A 12,099-nucleotide genomic window follows, 5' to 3' on the forward strand; every position below is an offset into this window, starting at 1 on the left:
GAGCCTCTATAACGACGCAAGTTTACCTGGCAGGACTGAGGGGAAGTGCTTCTTTCTCTGGGGTAAATTCCAATGGTGACATTAACTTGCCACTCCAATGTGAACACAGAAGGAAGATGACACAGCAGTCATGAGGGTGTGTAAGGAAAGGTGCAGGTAAATGAGAGAGGTGTGTCAAAGGACAAGGAGAAAGGGTAAGGCAGTGGCATCTGAAATCATGCCCTTGTCTCAGAAATGTTCCATATTTTGAGCTGTTGTATGTTCAACTACGGTAAATGGTTTATTCTAGAGCAGTTTTAAATCTTATATAGTAGAAAACAGTACATTACACCTCCTTTCCTTTTTCTCCTCTCTACCTTAAGGACAAGCTCTCTTGATTCTGTGGAATATAGCTGGAAAGAGTGTTTAAAAATCTAGATCATATATACTAGAACTTTACACAAAATGTTCCATGAACAGAGTTCAGTAGAATCCTAAGCTCTGAACGGGGAAACAACACTGGTAGTAACACAGTTCATCATGTACTGCTTCCATCTGAGGCCCAGCGGGGCTGTGCTGTGCCACTGTATTACTGTGTTTCAGCATCTCTATGATGCAATCTAGGTTTCACAATCTTTTTTTTAAAAGGAAAATGTTTATCTGATAAAAAAATGAGCATTGTGATTTTAATTTGGTAAAAGTGGTTATTTTCTCTCATGGTATTTGGTGCTCATCTAACTGGTAAATCCTTTTACAGTGGATGTGTCTGTTAGTCAAACTTAAAGTTAGTTTCAATAATGTGACTGCGACTATAAAACTGACAGTCATTATTATGTGGAATCCCTCCTGTTTTTGTACTTACTTGAAAACTTTAATATAGTCAGCAAGTTCAGGAATGGAAGTAATGTCACCCTAAAAGAGAGTTAAATCCTTTTTTAATTTTTTTGAAATTTGAAATTCTAATGTTTGGTATCTGATATTGAGAACTGGGTTACTTAATAAACAGAATGACATAAAATACAGATTATAAAGATTTAAACAACACAGTCACATTACATAGTCCTGTGGACAGTATTCTTCTTGGCATTTTCAAACAGCATTTTTAACAAGGGCATTTTCAAACAGCATAAAAAGTTAACAAAATTTTCATCAAAATAGCAATTTATACAACTCATAAGAATATGCTATCTTTAATACCGCTGAATCTGTAGCTGCATATAAATTTGTACATTGTAAAAGCCTGGAAATAAGTGTTTCTTCAGCAGTAACTAATCCCTATACTTAAAAACCAAACTCAGCATTTCATAATTTCCCAAAATCTATTTTTTAATTTTTGTAGTATTTCAAATGTGCCTATCACTAAGTGGATTTTTACCATGACTTGAGATTACTTTCCTCTGCAGAAATGTTTTCTCACCATTCGCAAAAGAATGTGGAGAGTATCAGAAGATCTATTCTTACTGTGTTGATAGCACTAGAGACTAATATAATATCACTTTAAAAACAAACAAACTTCCCAGTGGTGGTGGGAGCACTGCTTAAGGCCAGGAGTTTGCAATCAGACTAGATAACACAGTAAGACCCCATCTCTACAAGAAATAAAAAAGAGTGTGGTGGTGCATGCTTGTAGTCTCAGTGTCTCAGGAGGCTGAGGTGGGAAAACAGCTTAAGTCCTGGAGTTTGAGGACGCAGTGACCTATGATGTGTGCCACTGCACTCCAGCCTGGGCAACAGAGCGAGAACCCTGTTTCAAAACAACCACTTTGCTCAAAGTTCTGAAAAATTAACATCTGATTTCTCTAAAGCATTAAATATTTCTCTCCACCAACTCCCCGAATACTATGAACCTAATTCCACAAAATGGTATGCATCAATTCAAACTAAATTAGTAGGTTAAGAAGATTCACCGTACCAAAATTGTCGACGTTTTACCCCCTTCCAAAGTAATCTCCAGGTCTGAAAGGGCAGCATCAACTTCATCAACGTCTTTGTCACTGTTGTTCAAATGATTCTCTGACGTCATGATTGACAGCTTATTGATATGATACTGAAACCGGAATTATTTTATTAAAATGACTGCTACATATGTAAAGCTCTAAAATGAAATTTAGAATCTCAATCTATATTTAATGCTTTTCAGTACGTAATTTGAAAAGACAGAAACATCTGGGAACTGGAATGATAGGAAATAAAGGGCATGGCACCTGAAATCAATATTGTAAACCTGCTAATAAATATTTATCCAAAAGAAGTAGGGTCTTTGGACACATATCAATGAATTCATAGTTTGGGGGCCCTAAGACTTAAGAGTTAACTGGTCCTCAACTGTACTTCACATTAACAGATTTTTGACTTTTTCTCATTGTAATCTTCCCTGTGTCTAGAACAGGGCCTGTTATCAATGAATACTGAATGGACATATAGAATATGCATGAAGTCTTTTGTAGAAATTAACACTGAATACTGTACATTACTCTTGTTACCCAGGAGAAAGTCATTATTATTATGTCAAAAGCTAAAGCTCCACTTTTCCCCCATCCTTGATTCAATGCTCTGTATTCTCATACATAAGAACATTTGTATGTGAGTACGCACATGGACACCCACATATACGTGGGTGGGAAGGGGACGGAGAGAGAGACTAGTGAGTAGTGATGACTACTCATATGTAGACAGGAAAATTTTTGGATACAGAACTAGTTACTGATTTTAAATACACTTCAGTAAGTGACTTAGAACAAATATTCATAATCTAATAGATTTTTATGTTAAGACTTGGAGAGGTTTTCTACAAAGGTCAGTAGAACTTTGAAATCTTAATCAGTTACCTTTCAAAGCAACAAGTAGCACTCCAAATGTCTGAAGTATTCATTTAATACAATCTATTCATAGGAACATTTAGTGAACTAATCTGAGACCACTTACCAATGTTTTTCTGTGTTTTAAGGTTTAGTGATTAGTAGTTAATAGTTTCTGGCTACTTCAATTGTGTTGAACTGAGATCTTACAATGGTAGAAATGTCCATTTCATAAATTATGGAAAATGAGGTAGAGGTTGAGGCCCTCCGGTCCCAAATGCCAGAGTATAATACAGGTCCTTAGGTTTCCTCCAGAGATTCTCATTCAGGAAGTCTGGGGTCCAGCCTGGAATGTGCCATTTTTACTCACTGCTCTGGGTAATTCTGATGCAAAATGTCCTTATGAGTCATACTACTAGAGAAATCCTGGCTGTGAATGGGACTTATAAAATCCAGCTTTGCTTTCTTAAATTTTATAATATATACTCTGACCTAAATGCTTTAACAATAATGTTACTAATTCATCTACTTTACTTTTTATCCCCACCTTCTTGTTTTGTATTGCTTTGCTTCTTTTTACTATTGTAAGTTTACTTTACGCAAGGATCCAGATGTCCCAAGGAGAGGATACTTCAGAGTATAGGCTCTCTCTGAAAAAAAAAAATTCTAGACATCTCCTCCTCACCATACTTTCACAGTTTGCTTATTCTGGTACTAGATGGCTTCCTACAGCCTTAAGGTCAGTCTCTAAGAAAGCCTCCAGCAACTTAAGGAATCTGTATGCCAAAATACTCTCATTAAATCTAGACTCTGAAATGGTCTTAGAGGGCCATGCTTTGAAACCATTCAATTTCCATGAAATAAAACCTATGGTGTCTCTGAGGTGTTCCTTCTGTACTGATATGGAATGCCCATGAGACATTAGGTGAGGGTGGGCTGCAGAATCATGCCATTTCTGTGAAAACGTAACCGTGTGTACTCTCATTTTATAAACACTTTTGGAGCACCTACTATGTGCCAGGCATATAGTAGGTATCTGTTGGTTTTAAAAACAATAACCATAAACATGTACTATTTTTTAATACAAAAATAAAGCAATAGCATAATAACTGTAGTCTTTCACACATGTTTTTACAGGCATTATTCTATCATTGGCCAAACCTCCACTAGAACATCATGAGCCTGTATTCAAAGTGAGAAGAATGCAGGAAGAATGCCATAACCAGGTGAGGGGACTCCCAACAACCTGCTCCAGAATTTAATTTTAGAAGTTCGCCAGAGAATCTGAGTTATCTAGAAGCACAATACAGGATCTTCACTGGCTCATTAAGCAAGTCCCTAGAAAATAACTGATTAATCCATCTGTCACCTGGCATTTTCCTTGTCTATGCATCTTTGCAACTCCCTTCTTTCATTATGTAAACTAAGGTGAAAATTAGCTGTTCTTGCTGTTTAAATTTTCATTTTTTGGCTAACCCACTCCCCATTCTTGCTTTCTAATGGCAACTCTTTGAGTCACAAGTGAAAACTTTTCTGGATGTATAAAAGAAGGCATTTGGAAGACTAAGAGCATTTTTGTTTGTGTTCTAAGGAAAAACAAAATCCTTTCTACAGTGAAAGTTCTTCAACTGAATGTCAACTTTGCTTCCTGTACTTCTGTTATTTATAGAACACTGACTTTATCAGGACTTTAGGCTGAACCCAGAATCCCATCATAACTGGGAATACTTGCCAAAGCATTACTCCGGTAGCTGAAATTTAAGAAAGATGAATTACTTTGGTCATCAGACCGCAGTATCTGTTAAGAATGTGAATTTGTGGATGCCATCCTAATGTTACTAATGAAGGCGATAATTAATTTTTGAATAAGCTCCCCTATAATTCTCAAGGAGATGGTATGTAAGATCCACATATGAAAAAACTGGTTCAATCTAAGGAAAATGTTAGCTATCTACCTAAGGATTATCATTGTAGAAACAGGTTTGGTTTCACTAGTCTCTCTAAATCTTATCACCTAAAAGTATTGCCTTGCTACAGCCCATTTTATAGTGTGTTGTATCATGCTGGCTATTTATGAAATTATGCAGATAAGCTTCAGATTCAATTTCAGAAATCTGATTTTTAATAAATATCTCTTTCCAAGGGAAAAACTGAGTAGCTTTGAGCAGATACGTATTTGGGGGTGAGAGGATAATTTTTTTTCCCACAAAATACTCAAGTATACCACTAAACTCTTAGATAAGATAAAAAAGTCGAACTAAAATGTATTTGTTTTGCTTTCCTAAGTTTCTATTCACTTTCTTCATGGCAATAATTCTGTCTTGTCAAAAGTTACTGGAATTACAATTCCACTTTACTATTTAAAAATAACCCCCCACCCTTTACCCAAATAAGTCCCATTTATTAGACCTTTCAACTACCTGGAGGGCTGCAAACATCATCATTTCTTCTTCTGTGCATTCGATTTCTTCCAGGAGAATGGCCCATTTGGCCTGCTCGTAAAGCTGATTGATTCTGATTGCATCATACTGCAGAAAGAGAAACAGTTCTTTTGCAATATATCACCTTTACCATTGATAAATTTCAAACTCTGAATATTCAATTGACAAGAAAAATTTACAACTTTTTTCCTGGGATTTTAATTTACAATAGAGAAGTTTTATTTACAATCACATATTATAAAAAGGATAACTATGGGGTCAGATATGCCTATATATGCCCACATCTAATTTTCTGTTAAAAATGACATTAAAATATATGACAGAATAATTGATTTTACAATATTAAAAGCAGATTCTGTATTTTTCAGGGAAATAACCACTAGACATTATAGCCTTTAACATAAGAAATCTAATTTGATGACGTTAAAATAAGGTGGAACTACTGATTATTTTTCAGTATTGTTATTGCAATTTGCCATACTAAAATGTAATCAGAAAGCAAATTACTGTGGGGAACATTCTGTTCACTGTGGAGAGGCATACCCAGATCAAGTGGCAAGTCCTTGGAAATGGTAGTTAAATATGCAAAATACAGGGCAAATATAATTATCCATTTCATTATATAACTAAAAGTCAATAGTAATGCCTTAAGAATACTGCAGATGGAATATCCCTTATCCAGAATGCTTGGGACCTTCTGTTTTGAATTTAAAATTTTATAGATATTGGCATATTCCATTATACCAGTTGAGTGTCCCTAACATAAAATTCCAAAATAAGCATTTCTTTTCAGCATTTTGTCAGCCCTCAAAAGTTTTAGCTTTTGGAGCATTTTACATTTTCAAATTAGGGATGCTCAACATGTATTTTAGAATGTTGACAAAATACATGTCCGTTCCCCTCACAAATGTAACTATTCCCAAAGTAGCTTTAGCTTTACTAAAAGTAGCTATGATGTAGCCTGAAAATGAATTAAAATTATTTTCTATAGATCTATTACAAACATTTTGCTGTTGTATAAAGAATTACTGAAGCATACAATGAAAGATGAGAAACATAACATTAAAATCTAGACTATACTCTAGACATGAAAAGGATGAGAAGGTAGTCAAGAGAGGTTTTTTCCCTCAGGTTGATAGGGAAGTAAAAAATTCAAACCTCTGTGCCAAGTGTTTTCTAGGGGAAAAAGAGCTCCAGGTATTTTAGCAAAGTTAAATCTTACCAGAAAAACAAAGTACTATGGTAGCAGAGATAATACCAATCATAGTAAAGACAAATAACAGTGCTTGTCTGTTAGAGGAAAAAAATGCAGACCTAAAAAAAATTTGGCTGGACATGGTGGCTCAGGCCAGTAATCCCAGTACTTTGGGAGGCTGAGGCAGGAGGATGGCTTCAGCCCAGGAGTTTTAAGACCAGCCTAAACAAAAAAGTGAGACTCTATCTCTACAGAAAATAAAAAAGCCAGATGTGGTTGTGTGAGCCTGTAGTCCCTGCTACTTAGGAGGCTGATGTAGGAGGATGGCTTGAGTCCAGAACTTTGAGGCTGCAGTGAGCCACAATCATGCCACTGCATTCCAGCCTGGGGACAGAGTAAGACAAAAAAAACCCTTTTTTCTGAAGCAAGATCCTTTGGCATGTAATTAGTAATCTAAAAGTAAGTGAAAAGGTAATCTTTCTGAAAATTCTTTTACTTAAATATAGTTGAAGAGAGGAAAAATGAACTTTGCCAATTATTGAGATGGAGTCTTGCCCTGTCACCTAGGCTAGAGTGCAGTGGCACAATCTTGGCTCACTACAACCTCCGCCTTCCAGGTTCAAGCAATTCTCCTGCCTCAGCCTCCCAAGTAGCTGGCATTACTGGTGTGCGCCACCACACCTGGCTAATTTTTGTATTTTCAGTAGAGATGGGGTTTCACCATGTTGGCCAGGCTGGTCTCAAACTCCTGGTCTCGTGATCTACCTGCCCTGACCTCTCAAAAAGCGCTTGGGATTACAGGTGTGAGCCATTGTGCCCTGCCTAAACTTTGCCAATTCTATAGTATCAAACCAGTACCTTTAAAATACAAATCATGACATTCTAAGAGCTTAGAGATAAAAAAAGAAATAAAACCAAATCAACCGAAAGTTTCATTATCTTAAAAACAACAATAAAAAAGATTTAGTTATGCTTCCAACCTACTAAAATAGACTTATTTAAAATACAAATACCTTTGCCTAAAGGTTTGAGTCTTTAATAATTATTCAAGATTTGCTATATACAAATGATTTGTTATTCCACCCACTTCCAAAAACAAATGAAAAAAAAAAAATCCCTTTAAACCCTCGGTACCTTTGGATTCAAATCAAAAAAGCTGTAATACTTGAACCGGAGCAGTAAGGCCTCATTTTCCTTCACATCTTGTTCCATGAGAGATCTTGAGGAGTCAAGCCATCTGGACAAATTAACAAGAGTATGGAACAAAACACCATAGAATTAAGAAAATATTTCGACCTCTAGTTGGATAAAGAAATTCAACTGTATCTATATCTTAAAACTTACCCTTGGTTGATTTTTGCTTTATCAAGGAGAGCTTGAGGCTTGAACATTTTTGCCAAGATTTCTGGTGACGTGATTGGTTGGCTGACAGCAAGTATACCAGGATTGCCTTCTGACAAAGCACTGTCACCAAACCAAGCAGAAGTTGGTGATAAGGGGCTTCCATCATGAGCATCATAAGTGGGGGTCATTGTTTTACTATACAGTCCTGGGCTTGAATATATACTTCCTAATAAGTAACATGAAAAACAGGTAGTAAGAATGCAGCACAACATCTTATTTTTCAATAATAACACATACTATGATATAAAGCACATTGTGAAACAAAAGTTTTATTCTGAAAGAAAAGCTTAGTATATTATTTTACCTGTCATGAGAACATGTGCAATTAATTCTCCTTGTATAACACTGAAACATGTAATAACAAAGGCTTAAGAATATAATTAAGTTTGCAGAAATTCTGGAGAAAAAAACCAGTTCAAGAGAATTAGAAAATAAGGATATAGCTGAAGCAGACAGACCGACTCCTTTTCTTTAAATTGTGGCAAGGCTCACCTTTCAGAGGGCCAATGTAAAGAACATCAGTGCCTACAGGAAAGGAAAGAAAGGAGTTCAGAAGGTAAAGGAAAGGCAACAACAGAGGACAGAAACAAAAGAATGAAAAGAAAATGAGAAAAAGAAAAAAACAGATTTTCCCTAACTGTGAATCATAAACTGAAGTACATATTTCAAGTGGATTTCAGAGTAAAGAACCTTAGAAACTACAACATAAGTAAAACAGGTCTTTTTTGTCCAATTTAAAAGAATGAAGTTGTGCTCTAGTCAAGTATATAATGAAAAACATGTCTACAACTTTTACCACCATTTGAAATCCATACCGTTTTAAGGTAATGCAACATAACTGAATTAATTCATATAGATCAAGAATAATTTTATAGTAATGTCTTCTCAGTAAATAACTAAACAGGTTTCAACAGATTTACAATAAAGTATTTTTTAAATTTTAAACATTTAAATTTTAAATTATTAAAATTTAAATTTTAAACAAATAAAGTACTAATGCAAAAGGGTAGATAAAAGTTGGCTCTAGAAAGAGTCTAACAGAGGTTGATTTTATAGTTAAATCCCAAAAGGAAGAGATATTATTGCCTTATTTGTCTTCTGATTTCTCAGTATTAGGAGTAGGCATACAGTAGAGGCTACGTAAATGACAGTTTGTTACATTAGTCAACTGATGGTATGTGCTCCTTTATTTAAACTACAAAAACTAAGGAGATGAATTTCGGGAATAACATTAAGTACAAGCAGCTCCCCCAAGTCCTAGCTCTGTTAAATTATATTTTGTTCTGTAGTCATACTTTTTCAAAAGAAAATGTGTAATGGGTATATGGGTATAACACTGTTAATAAATGATGGAAAGAAAATGGCTTTTCCATCCCCTAAATTTAGGATTAAGCTTAGGAATCTCTCCTTTCCTACTATTTTTAACTCTCCTCCCCATGCAATGACAGAAACAACTCCTGTGAAAAAGTGGAGCTAGACATTTTTGTAGCTGTCATGACCTAGTCTAGGAAGCAAAGGCAAAGTAAAACAAACAAACAAACAAACAAAAAAAAAAACCTTTTTACTGATGATAATGTAACCTCTTGCTAGACAGCATATTTGATTTGATGTCCCTGACATGTGTTCTTTCAACATTAGTACTAAAAAAACTTGCAAAATCTAGGCTGGGTGTGTAGTGGCTCACGCCTATAACCTCAACACTTTGGGAGGCCGAGGTGGGTGAATCACTTAAGGTCAGGAGTTCGAGACCAGCCTGGCCAACATGGTGAAACCCTGTCTTTACTAAAAATACAAAAATTAGCCGGGAGGGGTGGTGCATGCTATTCAGGAGGCCAAGGCTGCAGTGAGCCAAGACTGCGCCACTGCACTCCAGCCTAGGCAACAAAGCAAGACTAGAGTATCCATGTACCATAACTGGACGCTATAGTACTACAGCTTCCATGTACCGTAACTTATGTAAGCCATTCCCAATTGGTGTGCATGTATTCATTTAAAATTCTCAAAAAACAACAACAAAACACCCCTTTAAAATCCGAACACTGTTAATCCTAAAACACAAAGCAAAGCTGTGAACTCTTTTTCAGCATTTAAAGAACACTGGGATCGTTAAGTCCTGGGGCTTTGTTTAAACGCTAGATCCTTAAACTAGACAGGTATTTTTCAAACTTAAAATTGTGTGACACCTTTTGAAAGCATTACACTCCACATTTATTAAATGGGCTGAAAACATTACTTCAACTCAGCTGGGCAAAGGGTATTTCTGCTATAGACAGTGTGCATATAGATAAAAGTGTGAAAAAACATTAACTTCTAGGCAAAGTCTTGTTTATTTCAAAGATCTATTAAATAAATATGTCAGAATACTGAAAATTTGTACCTAGTATGATGTACTATAATTATTATCCAAAACTGAGTTGTTAGAATTCATAATTTTCTTTATAAAGTTTCTAATATAGAAAAGATATTCTCCCTAAGTCACTGGTATGGTTTGGGATCCGTGTCCCTGCCCAAATCCACGTCTAATTGTAATCCCCAATGTTGGAGAAGAGGCCTGGTGGGAGGTGACTGGACTGTAGGGGTGGAGTTCTCATAATGGTTTTGCACCATCCCCCGCTTGGTACCGTATAGTGAGTTCTCCTGAGAGCTGGTTGTTTAAAAGTGCGTGGCACCTCCCCTATCCCACCCCTACCTCCGGCTCCAGCCAAGTGAAGTGCTGGCTCCCCATCTGCCTTCTGCTGTAATTACGTTTCCTGAGGTCTCCCCAGAAGCTGACGCCACCTTGCTTCCTGGGCAGCCTACAGAAATGTGAGCCCATTAAACCGCTTTTCTTTTAAGTTACCCAGTCTCAGGCATTTCTTTATAGCCATGTGAGAAAGAACTAATACAATCACACGTTTAATAGAATCAGCCACTCACCCAAATCTACTCCCTTTCAATTTCCTATATTGTATATTCTTTATTTCATAATTACTTCATTGTTCTTATTAGTTCTGTAGGCGCTGTGATAATAACTCATTTAGTGTTCACAACTACTCTATTCACTTCAGAAGAGGAAACTGAGGCAAAGCAAAGTTAAATAACTTGTCCAAGTTCAAGAGCAAGTAAGCTACAGAGCCAAGCTATAAATCAGCCAGTCTGGCTGTAGGGCTACACACTGCATCCATGTGCTATAACTTATGTAAGCCATTCCCAATTGGTGTTGCTTGTATTCGTTTAAAATTCTGTTACTGTCTAGGTGAAGGGACTCACGCCTGTAATCCCAGCACTTTGGGAGGCCGAGGCGGGCAGATCACCTGAGGTCAGGAGTTTAAGACAAGCCTGGCCAACATGGTGAAACTCTGTCTCTACTGAAAATACAAAAAATAAGCCAGGTGTGGTGGTGCATGCCTGGAGCCCCAGCTACTTGGGAGGCTGAGGCAGGAGAATCACTTGAACCCAGGAGGCGGAGGTTGCAGTGAGCAGAGACTGCACCACTGCACTCCAGCCTGGGCGACAGAGTAAGACTCTGTTTTGAAAAATAAAAATAATAAAATTCTGGCTGGGCGTGGTAGCTCACACCTGTAATCTCAGTTCTTTGGGAGGCTGAGGCAGCAGATCACCTGAGATCAGGAGTTCGAGACCAGTCTGGCCAACATGGCGAAACCCCATCTCTACTAAAAATACAAAAATTAGCAAGGTGTGGTGGCACGTGCCCATAGTCCCAGATACGTAGGAGGCTGAGGCAGGAGAATCACCTGAACTTGGGAGGTGGCAGTAGCAGTGAGCCGAGATTATACCATTGCACTTAGCCTGGCGACAGAATGAGACTCCGCCTCAAAAAATTAAAAAAAAAAAAAAAAAAATTCTGTTACTAATGTCATCATTGCAAATCAATGCTTCAATAAACATTTTTGTAGTTATTTCCCAATTCTAGCAGCACTGCTGGGTCAGAGGGTATGGGTATTTTAAATTCCTTAGTCTCAGTTCAGAGACAATCCGAACTAAGTTGTTTACCTCAGTGCCTGGTTTAAAATACATCAGAGGCAGAAAACTAGTAAAGAGTAAGATAACATAGCAGATTTAGTCACCAACAAAATATGAGCTTACTGAACAACGTGGAAAGATAACTTAAAACTTATAAGGAAAAAATAAAAAAAAAAAAGAAAAAAAAACTTATAAGGAGGCGAAATAAAGAGTTTAAAAAGCACTATAGTCTGTGTCCACCTACTGTAGATATTTAAAACCCTGTATAATCAAATAACTCCTAAATACTGCTATATTGCAACACAGTAAAATTTGCCAC

The 12,099-nt window shown here is 36.7% G+C and overlaps 1 protein-coding gene across 6 annotated transcripts in view; it reads right to left on the reverse strand.

Annotated features, from left to right (window-relative positions):
* FERMT2 (FERM domain containing kindlin 2) overlaps positions 1 to 12,099 on the reverse strand; it is a 142,398-nt gene that overhangs the window by 15,755 nt on the left and 114,544 nt on the right. For 3 of the 6 annotated variants that reach the window (XM_064365874.1, XM_064365875.1, XM_021670724.2), the window contains 6 exons: positions 8,310 to 8,342; positions 7,758 to 7,983; positions 7,548 to 7,650; positions 5,198 to 5,305; positions 1,892 to 2,026; positions 842 to 891 (listed from right to left, as the gene is read on the reverse strand). In XM_064365874.1, coding sequence (XP_064221944.1) covers positions 842 to 891; positions 1,892 to 2,026; positions 5,198 to 5,305; positions 7,548 to 7,650; positions 7,758 to 7,983; positions 8,310 to 8,342 — 655 coding nt within the window. The remainder of the gene's footprint in view (positions 1 to 841; positions 892 to 1,891; positions 2,027 to 5,197; positions 5,306 to 7,547; positions 7,651 to 7,757; positions 7,984 to 8,309; positions 8,343 to 12,099) is intronic. The other 3 variants (XM_064365877.1, XM_064365876.1, XM_021670725.2) reach the window with 1 other exon arrangement.

The sequence above is a fragment of the Aotus nancymaae genome, unplaced genomic scaffold, assembly GCF_030222135.1.
Source record: "Aotus nancymaae isolate 86718 unplaced genomic scaffold, 86718_ANA_hifiasm-v0.15.2.pri h1tg000062l, whole genome shotgun sequence".
Classification (NCBI taxonomy): Eukaryota; Metazoa; Chordata; class Mammalia; order Primates; family Aotidae; genus Aotus; species Aotus nancymaae.